This window comes from Setaria italica, chromosome VIII (assembly GCF_000263155.2).
Source record: "Setaria italica strain Yugu1 chromosome VIII, Setaria_italica_v2.0, whole genome shotgun sequence".
NCBI lineage: Eukaryota > Viridiplantae > Streptophyta > Magnoliopsida > Poales > Poaceae > Setaria > Setaria italica.
Genome location: NC_028457.1, coordinates 39,514,990 through 39,531,933, shown reverse-complemented (window position 1 = coordinate 39,531,933; position 16,944 = coordinate 39,514,990). Strand labels below are relative to the sequence as shown.

The window sequence follows — 16,944 nt, the reverse complement described above, 5'->3', positions numbered from 1 at the left end:
TCCCTCTCCTCCGACGGACGGGCCAGATCCGCCGCCGTTGCCGCACGCGCGCCTCCCCGGCCCCCTCCCCTCCCTCTCCTCCGGCGGACAGGCCAGATCCGCCACCGCCGCTGCCGCCGCACGCGCGCCCCCCCTCCTGGCCCGCCGCCGCCGCCGTCGCACGCGCGCCTCCTCGGACCCCTCCACTCCCTCTCCTCTGGCGGACGGGCTAGATCCAGGCGGCGGGGGCTAGATCCGGCTCCATCGTCCATGTCGACAGGCGGGGGGCGGCGGAGGAGAGGAGAAGGGGAGGCGGCATCCGGCGGGCGGCGGGGGCTAGATCCGGGCGGCGGACGGGCTAGATCCGGTCGGACGGGTCAGATCCGGCTCTCCCCCACCACCATTGTCTCCATCATCCTCGTTGACAAGGTCGGCTGCCGGAAGCTCCGGGTGGCCCACCCCTCCCCGGCGGATTTGGCGGCGTGGCGGGCGGCGGTTGTGGTGGTGGTGGAGGCCGGTGGGCGGCGGCTGTGGCGAGGCAGCGGTGGTGGAGGTCGGTGGTGGTGGCCGGCGGCTGTGGTGAGGCGGCGGCGGTGGTGGCCGGCAGTGGTGCCGGTGGTGGTGGCGGCTGCCACTTTTGTTTTTTTTTATTTTTTTCGAAAAATATGTTTGCCGAGTGTTTTTTTGTCACTCGACGAAAGCTTCGCCGAGTGCACGACATAGAACACTCGGCAAAATTTACCGTGTGTCGTTTGCCGAGTGTTACACTCGGCAAACGTTTCGCCGAGGGTTTTTGGGTCTTCGCCGAGTGCCCCAGGCACTCGGCGAACTGTCTGTTTCCCGTAGTGATAATCTGTGACAGGGCTGGATAAGAAGAACAAACAATGCGTCGTTCTTGCTCAAGAACAAACTTTTGGGTTGCTAGTCAGCACTTAGCACCACGAATCGGTGGTAATATCAGCCTGCGCGGTGTACCTGAAGAACACACTACTACACAAGGATACAGGAGCTCAATTAATTGTGTGCGGTGGATCCGATGATGCCGGAGTCTGTCGAGCTCGTGCGGACGTTCCGCCTGCCGCCCAATAAGCCACCTTGGCCGGCGTTGATGCCATGCTCGTCTACTGCCTTCAATCTGCAGAATATTCAATAAGCGACTCCCCTCCAACGCTGGGAAATTGATATCTTTTGACAGTTTGCAGAAACATGGTTTCAAGGAAATTGATATCTTTTGACAGTTTGCTGTATATTTTATTCGACCAAAATCTTCTGAGGTATGAGCTGCCTGGCAATTCCATCCATTTATTACTTTTGTCTCTAAGTGTAAATACCCATTTTATACATGTCTCCAAAATGGGGATCCAATACAGTGAGCAAAGAACTTTCCCTGCAACTGGATCTGCTTGATTGACACACGGCCAAATGCAACTGAGAGGGAGTCGATTTGTGCTGCGATGAAGCTGCAACTATGGATCGTGAGTTCGTGACCCATGTGATCACCGGATCATGACTGTAATGACAACCTAAGACGCGCGCACTCTTCTTAATGAAACTTGAGGAAATTACAGATGCCTCTATGTCCGAAATCTGACAACAGACACGAAATGAAAAGAAATACAGACTAAGTCACACATGGTATGTCACAAGTATCAGTGCCACCTTGAACCAACCTGAAGCTATGTACAGGAACAGCTGGTATGCCTCCAGAAATGCCATGACAACCCTTATGAATATGGTGTCATGCTGATAGTGGTGAATGTAGGAAAAAAGCATCGCTTGGTGGTTGTTGAGCATATAGAACCATACCGTTTGTACTCTACCTGATGCACACTTAGCAAGCATCGACATAATTAAATCCTTCGATTTAACTAAATCGACTTGCTAATGACACAAGTTGAGACCCAGCCTTCAGCTTGAAGATGTCCCGTGTGTGAACGATTGAATGTGTTGTGATACGTGCACCTAAATTTATGTGCCCGCAATAGAACAAACCTGCCCATCGATGAAGAATAGACTTGGTCAGCTTGCCTAGCCCAGACGACACAGCGACCCAGCAGCAGCAATCAGAGAGCTGTCTGCCACACCGTCCAAACGACGCATGCAACGTCTGTAAGCCCAGACAAAAACTACCTGTCCTGCTCGTGGAAAGCAAACACCGGAATACCAATTTGCTGATCTGCATCTCACAGACCATAAGAAAATGCATTTTAAAGTTGGGCAGTATATATGTCCAGAAATCAGAAAGTGATCGAAATGGATACCTGGGGCAGACCAAAACTAGATCCAAAAATTCTGGCAGGCAACAAAATTAGACACGGAAATGGTCGTTGTCAGGTGGTGCTGCAGTGCTGCAGCCCGTGTCAGAACACGTAGCACATAAAGCTGTACTTAGGTGCCACATAAGGAAGTCAGTCCCTTTTATTACTTTTGTCTCTAAGTGGCCGGCCACCAGTGCATAAAGCTGTACTTAGGTGCCACATAAGGAAGTCCGTGCAACAACCTGAACACGCGTTCTTCTAAACGAAACTTGCAGAAATTACAGACTCCGACCCTGACCAAAATCCGACAAGATCACACAACATCCTTTGGCAATATACATGAAATGAGATACAGACTAACTCACACATGGTATACATGACTGTAGGCAATATACATAGGATGTTACAACTTACAAGCACTAGGTAGATATATGGACTGCTACGTATGCACTGGTTGTCGGGATCAGACAACATCCTTTGCCTCTGTACGGCCTCTCTTCAGCACACCGGCATGCGTGAGCAGCGCCCAAAGGTGCGTGATGAACTCCCCTCCTTTTGCAAGAACTTCCAGGTGCTCCCGAGCATCGTCGGATGGCGAGACATACAGCATCATCTCCGCCCAGAAATCAGATAGCACCTTCCACCGTGTTTTGAAGTCTTGTATGTCATCAATCAGTTGCCTTGCAAGATGAACGCCCTGCGCAACAAGCTTTTTTTCATCACCAACACAACCATGGGTGTTAACTTCCATTAGTATCTCACACCTGCCCTCGATCTTCTTGTTCTTGCCCTTGATCTTCTTGTCCTTGGCCTCTTTCAGTAACTTGCTTGCTTCATTGATTGACTGATCAAGTATGGATTCTGATATGAAGATGTGGTCGGGCATGAGGTTAGGTGCAAAAGCAAGGAGATGCATGCAGTACTTGGATAAAGTGGAGGCTGTTTCGACAGCGTCTTCTTCTTTGGCTTGTTTATTCAGCTTCTGCTCGCACAGGGTTGTAGCAATGTGCCAGACCACAATGGTGCGAGCCACCGCTCCGTCAGTAGTACTAACATCGCATGCCCATGAGAGAAAATTGACGCCATTGTTTTGCAGCGATGTTACCCCATTCGTTAGGTTGCCGTTGCTTCCTAACAGGGAATCAACGATGGCTTTCTTCACAGTTTCAGACACCTTTTCTGATTTCTTAAGTCCATTCTTGCTAGCCTTGTCCAGCAGGCGCAAAGTAGCATAATGGAGACAATTCCTAGCCCTATGTTTGCGGCCAACCTCCTGGAGGATACAGTACTGCCCAAGATTGCGTTTCCATGGTGCAAACGCCTTCAACCTCAAAAGAAGGCCTATGATCATCTCAAGGCAACGGCTTCTTCGCAAAAATGGTGTGTTTATGTAGCTCTGTATTAGTGCCACCTTGAACCAACCTGACGATATGTACAGGTAGAGCTGGTATGCCTCCAGGAATGCCACGATAACAGTTACAAATATGGTGGCGGCCTGCACAGAGCGACTCTCGTAGTGCTTGACGAGCAGATAGGTGAGCCACGAGCATAAGGCAAGCATGACGATGGGCAGACAGAGGGCAATGTATCGACCCTTTTGGTAGAGGTAAGAATACCTTGTGTAATAGAAGTCATGGACAAAAACAAGCTCTTCCTCGATGACCCTAAAGGCCCTCTGATGTGGCCTGTCCCCGGCGAGCAGGCCTTTGAACACAAAGTCATGGGTTTTCTCATGCCCCGCCTCTGAGAGCCTGAAGCCAACAAACCTTCGGTTGAGCATCTTGGAGAGTGCCATAGAGAGGCACAAGTCCTTGAGCAGCTTGCCCCGCTCAAGGACCAGCAGCCTTCCTGTGCACTGCCAGATCTTCTCCACGGTGATAACCATTAAGTCGCCCCCCTTGTAACATGGTGTGCAACCAGGCCACCGCTTCATGTAGTACTTCTCGCCAGCGACAATGTACCGGTAGCCTTCCATGATTACAGGATCAAAGGGCACCGCCAGGTTGTCCTTGTGCTGCTGCTGCATATATTCGGCGATCACCTTCACCTTCTTGCAGAGGTAGGATTTGCTCACCATCCTCATGGAAGCGATCCTCACATACCCCTTGAGGATGACGACCAACACGATGGCATACAACGGATACCTGTAGGGAAGTTTCTTGCCGTAGATCCAATCCTCATTATTGCTAATCCTCAGAATGATTACCACCAGCCAGAATCCCTTAAGGATGTGTTTGACGTGGATGCTCTTCCAGTTGTCGACATCGCTGAGGCGGCAAACCGTGAGGTTGTCCGTGGTGCCGAGGAGCAGAAGAAGGAACACTGCCCACACAGTGAAGTCTTCGTAGTACAAACTGGAAGATTTCATCAACCCAACGGTATAGCCCACCAGGGGATAGGAGAACGTGTAGACTCCCATCACGATAGAATGGAGGAGTGTGTGGCTCGACCGCCGGCGTAAGGAACCCAGTACGTGCAAGAGGAACATGGCGAGAACGGCCAGGATGACATACGTTTTTACGGTATCTGTATAATCTTTAAGGCACTGATCTTTGGAATAGGGACCGGGTGTGGGAGGACTCGGTGCCAGATCCATGTTGGCTGCAGATTTGGTTTCTGAAGGCTCTGTACACTTCTCTACCTAGCTCACTCCAATGGAATACACAGTTTGTGTCCTTGAGAACCCTGAGGCTGTATGTATATATAGGGAAAAGGCAACGCTCGGTGGTTGTTGAGCTACAGAATGTGTGAAGTTAAGATGAATACCAAAGTGAAAGCGGTTCCAGTTAAAGATAAAGAAAACAAATGAACACGCAAAGCATTATAATAACCCGCTTCGTTTAGTTAAGCCAGATATTGACTAATATGCTCACAAGTAGTTCGGTTATGCTTGCTACTAAATTTGAAAAAATCGGGCATGCGCCAATCGACAGGGTAGGGAACATAGTTAAAATGAGCTTGATATGACTTTTGATATAATTTTGAACTTCCGGTATCTATGCCGTACTTACTTTGCATCAAAGCCAACACCTCCTCTCTTAATTTTCTAATCTCGTGAAGGGAGGGTATCTCTAAGTGCTCTTAGGCTGACATATTCACATTACTCGCATGGGATGGGTTGTCGTTCTAAATACGGTGCAAATCAGAAACCACGGCATTTGAAATCCCTCTAGACATGGAAATGATCATTGTCAGGTGGTGCTGCAGCCCGTGTCAGGATACGTAGCAAGCTTGCTCTCTGGTTGCCACCGCCTCTGATGATCACGATACGATAGTTGAAAAAAATTGTGGACGTGTCCCTTCTGCATGAGTGCATAAAGCTGTACTTATGTGGCTGTACTTAGGTGCCACATAAGGAAGTCCGTCCCTTTTATTACTTTTGTCTCTAAGTGGCCGGCCACCAGTGTTAGGATCCCAACATCGTGTAAATACCCATATGGGGATCCAATACACCTCAGCAAAGAATAAAGGCTTCCCTTCCCCAAAGTGGGAGGAGGGAGGAGACTATATTTTTCCATAACACTCAGTCTCGTTACGAACATGAATGCAAGAATTTCTACCATGGCCTCTTCCTCAAGGTTGAACCCCTCCCCTCACGCACCTTTTGGAAACAAGGGGAGCAAGACCAAGGGATAGAAAAACCCCCACTAAGAACTAAGATGATTGTTAAAATTATATCCCCATTGATTACCTTGCTAGTGAAAAGTTCGGGATCTCAGAGGGATTGAGTTTCCAAATTAGGCCTCAAGAGGGGATCCCTCGCCCCTTCTGTAGTAGTAGGGTCAATCTCTGCTGCAACAGGTTAGGACCTGCTCAATTGACAAACGAACAGATGCAAACTGAGAGAGAGTGGATTTGTGCTCCAATGGAGCTGCAGCGTTTTTGGTTTTCTTCCCCTTTATTTGTGTAACATAACTAGCGATCCTGGGCCAAGTAGTCACCGGATCATGACTGTAGTAATGACCACCTAAGACGTAAGCGCGCACGTCCAACAACCTGAACACACGTTCTTCTTAACGAAACTTGCAGAAATTACAGACTCCGACCCTGACCAAAATCTGACAAGATCACACAACATCCTTTGGCAATATACATGAAAAGAGATACAGACTCGACAGACTAACTCACACATGGTATACATGACTGTAGGCAATATACATAGGATGTTACAACTTACAAGCACTAGGTAGATATATGGACTGCTACGTATGCACTAGTTGTCGAGATCAGACAACATCCTTTGCCTCTGTACGGCCTCTCTTCAGCACACCGGCATGCGTGAGCAGCGCCCAAAGGTGCGTGATGAACTCCCCTCCTTTTGCAAGAACTTCCAGCTGGTGCTCCCGAGCATCGTCGGATGGCGAGACATACAGCATCATCTCCGCCCAGAAATCAGATAGCACCTTCCACCGTGTTGTGAAGTCTTCTATGTTATCAATCAGTTGCTTTGCAAGGTCAACGCCTTGCGCTACGAGCCTTATTTCATCACCAACACAATCATCATCAGTGCGAATTTGCATTAGTACTGCCCTCGATCTTCTTGTTCTTTCCCTTGATCTTCTTGTTCTTTCCCTTGATCTTCTTTTCCTTGGCCTCTTTGAGTAACTTGCCTGCTTCGTCGATTGACTGATCAAGTATGGATTCCGATATAGACCTGTGGTCGGGGCAAGAGGTTAGGTGGAGACGCAAGGAGGTGCATGCAGTACTTGGATAAAGTGGAGGCTGTTTTGACAGCGTCTTCTTCTTTGGCTTGTTTATCCAGCTTCTGCTCGGACAGGGTTGTAGCAATGTGCCAGACCACAATGGTGCGAGCCACCGTTCCGTCAGTAGCAGTTGCATCACCTGCCCATGAGAGAAAATTGACGCCATTGTTTTGCAGCGATGTTACCGCATTCGTCAGGTTGCCGTTGCATCCTAACAGGGAATCAACGATGGTTTTCTTCACATTTTCGGACACCTTTTCTGATTTCTTAAGTACATTCTTGCTAGCCTTGTCCAGCAGGCGCAGCGTAGCATAATGGAGACAATTCCTAACCCTACGTTTGCGGTCAACCTCCTGGAGGATACAGTACTGCCCAAGATTGCGTTTCCATGGTGCAAACGCCACCAACCTCAAAAGAAGGCCTATGATGATCTCAAGGCAACGGCTTCTTCGCAAAAATGATGTGTTGATGTAGCTCTGTATTAGTGCCACCTTGAACCAACCTGAGGATATGTACAGGTAGAGCTGGTATGCCTCCAGGAATGCCACGACAACAGTTACAAATATGGTGGCGGCCTGCACAGAGCGACTCTCGTAGTGCTTGACGAGCAGATTGGTGAGCCACGAGCATAAGGCAAGCATGACGATGGGCAGCGAGAGGGCAATGTATCGACCCTTTTGGTAGAGGTAAGAATACCTTGTGTAATAGAAGTCGGACAAAAACAAGCTCTTCCTCGATGACCCTGAAGGCCCTCTGATGTGGCTTGTCCCCGGCGAGCAGGCCTTTGAACACGAAGTCATGGGTTTTCTCATGCCCCGCCTCTGAGAGCCTGAAGCCAACGAACCTTCGGTTGAGCATCTTGGAGAGTGCCATAGAGAGGCACAAGTCCTTGAGCAGCTTGCCCCGCTCAAGGACCAGCAGCCTCCCTGTGCACTGCCAGATCTTCTCCACGGTGATAAGCTTTAAGTCGCCCCCCTTGTACCATGGTGTGCAACCAGGCCGCCGCTTGATGCAGTACTTCTCGCCAGCGACAATGTACCGGTAGCCTTCCATGGTCACAGGATCGAAGGGCACCGCCAGCAGGTTGTCATTGTAGTGCTGCTGCTGCATATATTCGGCTATCACTTTCACCTTCTTGCAGACGTAGGATTTGCTCACCATCCTCATGGAAGCGATCCTCACATACCCCTTGAGGATGACGACCAACATGATGGCATACAACGGATACCTGTAGGGAAGTTTCTTGCTGTAGATGTCTTCCTGACTCTCGCAAATCATCAGCATGATTAGCACCAGCAAGAATTCCTGGTAGAGGTGTTTGACGTGGATGCTCTTCCAGTTGTCGACGTCGCTGAGGCGGCAAACCGTGAGGTTGTCCGCGCTGCCGAGGAGCAGAAGAAGGAACACTGCCCACACAGCGAAGTCTTCGTATAAGAATTTGGAAGATTTCATCAGCCCAACGGTATAGCCCACCAGCGGATAGGAGACCGTGTAGACTCCCATCACGATAGAATGGAGGATTGTGTGGCTCAACCGCCGGCGTAAGGAACCCAGTACGTGCAAGAGGAACATGGCGAGTACGGCCAGGATGACATAACTTTCTACGGCAGCTGTATGATCTTCAAGGCATTCTATGGTATGGGGACTGGGTGTGGGACTCGGTGCCGGATCCATGTTGTTGGCTGCAGATTTGGTTTATTTGGGCGCTGTACTACACTTGTCTACACGGTCGGTGGTTGTTGAGCACAGTGTAGAATGACACTTTCCTGTTAAATCACGGTGGACTAATAAAATTTAATTGCTACTTTTGTTGATGTGGTCCGTGCAAATAGCGGGGTTAGATTGTTATTACATTTATTTCATTTATATAGAAATTTCGGAACCAAAGATCACTAATTCCGTTAATTACTGCATAGGCCGTAGGTTCGATCAGTATAGAACTTTTGTTTATTTGTTCTTTTTTATTTCTTTAACTTTTAACTTCCTTCTTGTACATACATACATACATACATACATATTGCATCTCTGATGCACACTTAGCTAGAGTTCTTAATGTTGTTAAGGGAACTAGCTAGCTCAGTAGTAGTTCTGCAGCAACAACATAACTAAAGATCAAGTATTTCAACTTAGTTAAATTAACTTGCTCATGGCACAAGTTGAAGCCAACCTTCAACTTGAAGAGATGCGTGGAGCATTGATTCCAAAACGCTCAATTTGTTAACGCTGTACTTGCATTGCTCATGGAAAAATGCAATGAACCTAGGTATAGGTGGTACTTAAACCTTGGGATTAGGTGTAAACTAAGTGGCAAGTGGGCCTGGAATTACCACACTAAATGCCCTTCACCCGTTTGAATCTTAAACTGATCATTTAGTATGATTTAGTTTCGTTAGAGTGACTAGAGATGAGTGTGCTTAGTACCTTGCAAGTGGAATGAGCACCCAGCTAAGACGAAGACGTTGACTTGGTGAAGTCATCAAATATTATTTGCAATTGCTTTTTGAACAGCAACTGTGTCTGTACCTTACTTAACTCTGACTCCACGCGCGTTCTAGCTGCCAAGTAGGCGTTAAATTACCATACTAAGATGCCTTTCACTCATTTGAATGTAAAACTTGGGATTATTATATTGGGTGTAAACTAATCCTAGGTCAAGGCACCAAATTCAGTTTTGTGCTGTAAGTTCTAACTAGTGGCATTCTATCACGTGATTTGGCATAGAATTGCGAGGCCCATTGATTGGGTGCGCTAGTAGTGGCTCCGGAATCCAAGACCAAGAAGAGTCTTCGTTGCTAAAAGTGCCTAAGTACTTCCTCCGTTCAAAAAAGAATGCAACTCTCATTTCCTAAGGAGTCAAACAGTTTTAAGTTTGACTAAATTTATACACAGATGCATGCATGCTTGTGTAGTATACTAGCTAGTATTGTGTGGTAAGTACTTATCTTTGCGGTAGGGCATGTGATGGTACGGTGACTCGTGCCCATGAGCACTCAATTTCTTTCCACTCCACTCGGCGAAGACAAGCTGCAGGTGGTGGCAGCATGAGCTCTCGATTTTTATCCTTCAACGTGGCAATTGGCATCTATTTAATTAAATTTGCACTAAAAGCACCATTCGGCAGGACTTGTGGCACATTGAACAAGACGTGTACGGGCAATAATAAAACTTATGTATTAAGCTACACGATCCTAACGAGAGTTTGTAAAGCCAACTTGATCACGTGCTTAATTATCAGGCAAAGACTTGGGAGGTCCACGGTACTAGGTCGTCGAATATAGAGAATGAGTACGTTTATATACACTTTCTTCAGTGAAGGATGATGAGGAGACCGTGCGACCGTATCGACACAAGAACTTCCAAGAGCAAAACCATATATAATACACGCCATGGAAAGATATATGTATACATGAAATGGTACTCCCCCGCACAAATGTCTTTCCTGTATTCTTGCAAAACAAAACGCAATAAGCAACAACGTTAGGCCACATCACTAACTAATGGAATCTATATTTTTCCTTTTAAATCACACTACTATATAAATGCACATCACTCCTCGTTCAGGAATGTGAACCGGTAGTGCATACGAGGGATCAATACCTAGGGGTATTACTCGCAGTTCTACAACTGGGTATGAAAGGTAGTATCTCTCCCAGTTTATAACAAGAATAGGGGGTGTGATGCACCACACACTACCGGGGAATCGACCTTTAGTACCGGTCTCAAACCCGGTTGGACAACTTGTACTAAAGGGGGCCCTTTAGTATTATGCCAAATAACCGGTACTAAGGGTGGTCATTTAAGACGGGTTGAATCAATCCTCATCACATATTAGCATCAAAACTATAAAATACACGTAAAATATATGGATAAAAAAGTTTTTCACCTTTGCGTAGCAGGGTCTGCCATTGTCGCCCACTCCACAGGCAGAATGAATATAGAACCAGAACTTCTAACTTGCATAACGAATGCAAGGTTGAGTACACTTATGGTTGGTACTTAGAAAATCCTAAATTGAAATTATATAAAATGCAGGGATGATCAAGGAAATGGACACGATGTTTGGTTTTATTAAGAAACTCATTTTATGCAAGTTGAGCTGAGTTTTGAGAAGAGAAAATGAAGAAAGCACTTGGATGAAGTTTTTGGCCCTAAAGGGGGAATGTTACCTCCACTACCAATTTCCATGTTTTAAAGAGCACCAGAGACCGCTAGGGTCCTTGTGGGTGAGCTTACGCCTCATTTTGAAGTAACTCTCTTAGGACCCCAACCCTTCCTCACTAGCACCCATGTTTTATAAACACATGATCGGTAATTGACAGGAGCTTTAACTATGTGAGCTCGTGATCGTGAGCCTCAGCTCTCTACATATATTAATGACTTACAAGAGTTTGTACACTTGACACACACAGCCAATACTTTAGCTTTTGGTGGAACTAACCTACGAGACCTGTACCCACCGGTGTCTATCTCTAGTCAATATCCCCTAGATTCATCCACAGATATACTGGGATCCAAATAAGGGTTACTATCATCCGCCTCACGGATTTTACCCTGGGAAAGTGCGCACAAAGAAAATATATCAATATGGTCTCCGAAGGACCTCTTCTGACCATACCTGGGACTATGCAAAGGTCCTGTTCCAGTATATTCGTTGCCCACCCGTGGCCCCTTGCGATGGATTTCTTGGTTCATGTGAATTAGGGCCTCACATGAATAGGCACTGCCCAATGCTGCACCTTTTTTCACGTATGGTTGTACATTTCATAGAAAGACTTGCCAGTGAATCGGTCCTTAAGCGACCGAAGTAAGCTTTGGGACCGAAATCTCCACTGAGGCTGCCACCTTACTTCCACGTCCTATTCTTAATGGTTACGAACTCTTTAGTCGGTCCATTTTAGACTTAACACGAAAACTCACACCTTTTGGGGTTTTCCATAAAAATCATTGTTCAGTGGAAAGGCCAAGGCAACATGTCCCTACAATAAGTCCACATTCCAAGCAGTGCCCTCTTTCGGGCAGAGCATGTGGAGCATTTGGACATGGAAAAGGTCATAATGATTGAGAGACAGCACACAAACAGGGATCACTGGTAGCAGCGAGGATACTTAAGTTTAGTACTAGAGATGAGTGCTTAGGACCTTGCAAGTGGAATGAGCGCCCAGCTAAAGACGAAGACGTTATTGACTTGGTGAAGTCATCAAAGACTCTGACTCCACACGCACGCTCTAGCCGTCAGACTAGGTGATCATGTCAACGGAAACTGGTAACGCTCTACCTATATAAGAGAGGTAGGCGACTGCTTTTTAAGCACTGGAAACAGGTCTAGCTATTAGAATGCCTAGTAGAAAGAACCAAGTAGCCATGACACAACTGCAGGTTCTGTGGCTTCTTCTTTCTCCCGCCCTAGTACTCTCCCAGGTGCCAGCACCGGTTGTCTCTGAAACGCAGCGAGCACCACCACCGGGCTGCCCTACCACTACCATGTGCGGCGGCGTAACCATTCACTACCCCTTCGGCCTGAGCGAAGCCTGCTCTTGGGACAAATCCTTCACCCTCTCCTGCAATGATAACTTTAGCCCTCCAAGACCGTACTTGGGCAACATCGAGGTGATGGACATAACGGTGGAGACAGGCGAGATGCGCGTCTACAGCGCCGTCGCGCACCGCTGTTTCAACTCGTCGAAGACCGTCTCCGTCGTCAGTAAGTCACGGACGACGTTCAACTTCGCTGGCACGCCTTTCCTGGTAAAGCCAGGGAGGAACGAGTTTACCGGCATCGGGTGCTACAACCTGGCGCTGCTCCGTGGCAAGGAAGACAGGAGCTACTTCAGCGGTTGCTTGACGACGTGCACTAGCCTGGATGAAGCTGCGTCTGCCGGCAACAGCAATGGCTGCACAGGACTCGGCTGCTGCCAGATACTTACCCCGAGCGACCTCAACGTGATAGATGTAGATTGGTCGACGCACAAAAACTCTGCATGGACTTATAGCCCCTGCGGCTACGCCTTGGTGGCCGAGAAGGGATGGTACGTACACGTCCAGTAGTCCCTTAATTCTTTTTCCTTCAGAAATAGATCTGTGCAGTGTAGCCTACACCTGATTCATGTAAGATTTTAGCTTTAGGCTTTAGCTGTCGATCTTTCTGTCTGTATTTTAGGTACAAATTCAGCCTGAACGACCTGAATGGTACTGGAGAGATGGCATATAACGTACGGGTTGGTGACAGAAGCGCCCCTTTGGTGCTTGACTGGGCCATCAATGTTTCCAGGGATGGAGCCTGCGTCAGTTCCAACAGCTACAGCGTCACCGTGAGAGATGGCCAGGGGTATCTCTGCAATTGCTCCGAGGGATACCAAGGGAATCCATACGTCAAGGATGGCTGCAAGAGTAAGCGATTTATTTCTACGGCAATTGCATTTTTTACATAAAATATAATTGAAGATAAGTTGCAAGTGATTGAATACTATTTCGTTAATTCCAGAAAACGACAATCTTTCCGTGACTAGCTGGTAAATACTATGCAGATTTTTTCAGAAAGTGTAATCATAATGACCACTTGAATGTTGACATATTATATGCAGATATCAACGAATGCTTACGTCCAGAATTATATCCTTGTCCAAGTGGCTCCAATTGCAAGGACAGAGAAGGTAGCTACATGTGTCGATGCAAATTTGGCCGAAGAGGAAAGGACTGTCGTCCCATATTTCCCGCGCCTGCTGCTGCAGTACTAGGTGAGCACAAAAGTCAACACAATAAGATTGTTAGATCTTTTGAAAGTCCAAGTTATTTTACATTTTCCATTGATTATTTCTCTTTTCACTTGATCCTTCATGTGTGATTTTCGTTAAATGAAAATGCTACAGATCAATTAATAATGTTATTTTTACTATTTTTGAGCATTTTGATAAGACATGAAAACTTTCAGGAATGTAACAATTCCATTAAAATATTCATGGATGTTCACCATTAGGAAACTATTTTTGTACATATATCCTTAATTTTTTAGAGTTCCTACATGTATCCTTAATAATAAGTATGATTAGAAGAAAAAATTAATGGATACATGCTGTGTTTGCAGCAACCACTGTCGCAAGCCTTTTTCTGGCGCTCCTACTCTGGTCCATTTACAAGGATCGAAAGCGGCAAATAAGGACAGCTTTTTTCGACCGAAACGGGGGTAAAATACTGAAGGGTGCAGCTGGGATCAACATATTCACAGAACAGCAGCTGAAGAAGTTCACAAACCACTACGACACCCTCATCGGAAGAGGTGCCTTCGGCATGGTGTTCATGGGAACCACCGACGAAAAGCAGAGAGTTGCGGTTAAACGGTCCATCGTAGAAGGCAAGGAACTTCGTGGAAGAGGGAAGAACCTTCAGCACGGGGAGGACATTGTGAACGAGATCACCTTCCAGTTCCGGAACTGCCACCCAAACCTGGTCCGGCTTGTCGGCTGTTGCTTGGAGACAAACATCCCTGTGTTGGTCTTCGAGTTCATCAGTAACGGGAACCTCTACAACCTGCTGCATGTTTCAACGCACAAGGTTGTCCCGCTACGGACACGCCTCAAGATTGCCATCGGATCTGCAGAAGCTCTTGCCTACATCCACTCGCATGGTGATCACGACTGCGTCCACGGTGATGTCAAGTCTGCCAACATCCTCCTAGATGATAACCTCATGCCCAAGGTCTCCGATTTCGGATCGTCCAAGCTTTTGTCGATGGATAACTATGCCATGGCTGTGGCAGCAGATATGAGCTACGTGGACCCAGTGTATATGAAGACGGAACGTTTTGTGAAGAAGAGTGACGTCTACAGCTTTGGCATGGTTCTCCTTGAGCTGATCACCCGGAAGACTGTCAAGTATGGCAGAAGTAGAATCAATAGCCTCCCCATGGACTTTGTCAGGTGTTGTAAGGAGAAGGGCAGTGGAAGGGAGATGTACGACACAGCCATTTCATCTCATGGCGACCCTCAATGTCATCACTGCATAGATTGCCTTGACAAGATCGGCGCCCTGGCGGTTCGGTGTCTCAAGGAAGATGTGGATGACAGACCTACAATGGCAGAGGTTGTGCACGAATTGAAGCTAGCGGCAGAGGCAGTGGAGAAATGCAAGCAGCATGTGAACTTAATAGCATGCGATCGCTCATTTTGTTTGGAGGCATGTTAAAGTCATGTACATATTGGTGAAGAAAGCAATGCAAACATGTTTGGAAGGCTCAATCTATAGCTACTTTTTAGTACTAACCTTGAACTGTAGCATACATCACTATATATAAACCTTCTTGTCCAGCTTGTACATGGATTTATATGCACGCAAGTGTACTATATTTTTCTGTATTGGAAAGGGTGAGAAAGTTTGTCATCTACTTTATTGTATCCCGTAATTTCATAATTCAGAAAACAATTTATGTTTGGTATGTTTTTTTAACGAACGGGCATGAGATCGTGCCTATTTTATTGATAAAGAAGGAGCGAGTAGAAGCCAGCTATAGCAGCTGGTTCTATTATTTCAAAAAAAGAAAAAAGATTACTCTCGCAATATTAGTGCCCCCAAGACCCTTTATTTGCGCGGGCAGTGATCCAGTTATGTTTGGCATGTGAAGTAGAACACAGTTGGTAATAGTATCGTAAGAGTTGTTAGGGCAGTCCCAACCCATGGTGTCTGTACCTTACTTAACTCTGACTCCACGCACGTTCTAGCTGCCAGATTAGGTGATTGTGTCTCGTGGATATAGCTAGGATCCCCTTCATACAATCGAGCAAGAGAAAAATTTGGTATCTAAATACGGCCGGTATATGGACACTGCAGGAAAAGCAAACATACAATTAAGAACACATCCTACTGACTAGAACACATGCAGTAATTAATTATATGTCTGCCATCGTGCCTGGGTTAATAATTAATCTTCGAGGAAATGTTTTATGAGCCCCTCCAAACTCGGACGTTGGAATCTTGATAAACTCCGAATAATCACCAAGTTGATGACACATCAATGTAAAAGTAGCCTCATCACATTCATCAGCAGTTTTAGTAAATTGCATTGCATACGGCGGTACATAAAAATCCAAGGTCAAAGCTTCAAATTCAGTTTTGGGCTATAAGTGCTAACTAGTGGCATTCTATCACGTGATTTGGCATAGAATTGCGAGGCCCACTGATCGGGTGCGCTAGTAGCTAGTGGCTCAGGAATCCAAGACGAAGAAAAGTCTTGCACGTTACCAAAAGTGCCAAGTAGGCATGAAATTACCATGCTAAGATGGATGCCCTTCACTAATTGGATTGTTAAACTGATTTACGTGTCTAGAACTGATGCTTAACCACTTTCCAAGATTCTTCACTCATTTGAATGTTAAAATTAATTGTAACATGCAAGGTACGGAACCAGTTTTAGCCTGAGTTGTAAATACCAAAACGCTTTGGATCTCTAAGATTAGATAAGGGCCTCGGTGGTGTGGAACCATGCATGTGCTTCGGTTTTGTTTAAGTTCTACTAACATCGACATCCAAGCTGCATAGATCAGTAAATAGCTATGCAAATTGCTTCGGAGATTGGTGATATGAACCAGTTTATTTAGCCTCAGAGTTCTGAACAGACATAGGCTTTTAGGTTGGTGATGACACTTTCATATATAGTAATTAAATCAGCATCTTGGTAGTTCCAGCGTGCATACATGTGCTTCAGTTTTGATATAATTGTGCATGCATACACCGAGACGACTAGCACAGAAAACAACTCTCCATCTTCTCGATCGATGTGAAATTGTGAGCTATCAAAGAAAGCAACTCTCCACTGGCGCCAGCTGGTAATCAGGATACCATTAATTGTCCGTCAACGCCAGTGAAGAGTAGACAAGAGCGCATGGATGCTGCAAACATTGTGTTCAACTAAACTACTGAACCCTGCTGCACCTTGGCTTTGTTCACGCGCTTCATTCGCACAAAGACACCGTTCGCACAAGTCTCAGAGCTCTGCAGCCATGGCGGAGATCTAA

General features: G+C 46.6%; 2 protein-coding genes across 2 annotated transcripts; one reads left to right on the top strand and one right to left on the bottom strand.

Moving 5' to 3' along the window:
- Positions 1-2,700: 2,700 nt before the first annotated feature.
- LOC105915010 lies at positions 2,701-4,656 on the bottom strand. Its single transcript, XM_012848297.1, has one exon. It carries the CDS (start codon positions 4,654-4,656, stop codon positions 2,701-2,703), a length of 1,956 nt encoding a protein of 651 aa, XP_012703751.1.
- Positions 4,657-12,296: 7,640 nt separating this feature from the next.
- Positions 12,297-15,133, top strand: LOC111258266 (wall-associated receptor kinase 2-like). Its single transcript, XM_022829360.1, has 4 exons — positions 12,297-12,966; positions 13,098-13,327; positions 13,522-13,674; positions 14,022-15,133. The coding sequence occupies exons 1-4, from the start codon at positions 12,302-12,304 to the stop codon at positions 15,116-15,118; spliced, it is 2,145 nt and encodes a 714-aa protein (XP_022685095.1). The 5' UTR covers positions 12,297-12,301; the 3' UTR covers positions 15,119-15,133.
- Positions 15,134-16,944: the final 1,811 nt, after the last annotated feature.

Coding starts and splice junctions, on each gene's coding strand:
- LOC105915010 (XM_012848297.1), bottom strand. CDS start 4,656: ATGGGAGTCTACACGTTCTCCTATCCCCTGGTGGGCTATACCGTTGGG.
- LOC111258266 (XM_022829360.1), top strand. CDS start 12,302: ATGACACAACTGCAGGTTCTGTGGCTTCTTCTTTCTCCCGCCCTAGTA. Junction 12,967..13,097: donor TTGGTGGCCGAGAAGGGATG/GTACGTACACGT, acceptor TCTGTATTTTAG/GTACAAATTCAGCCTGAACG. Junction 13,675..14,021: donor GCCTGCTGCTGCAGTACTAG/GTGAGCACAAAA, acceptor CTGTGTTTGCAG/CAACCACTGTCGCAAGCCTT.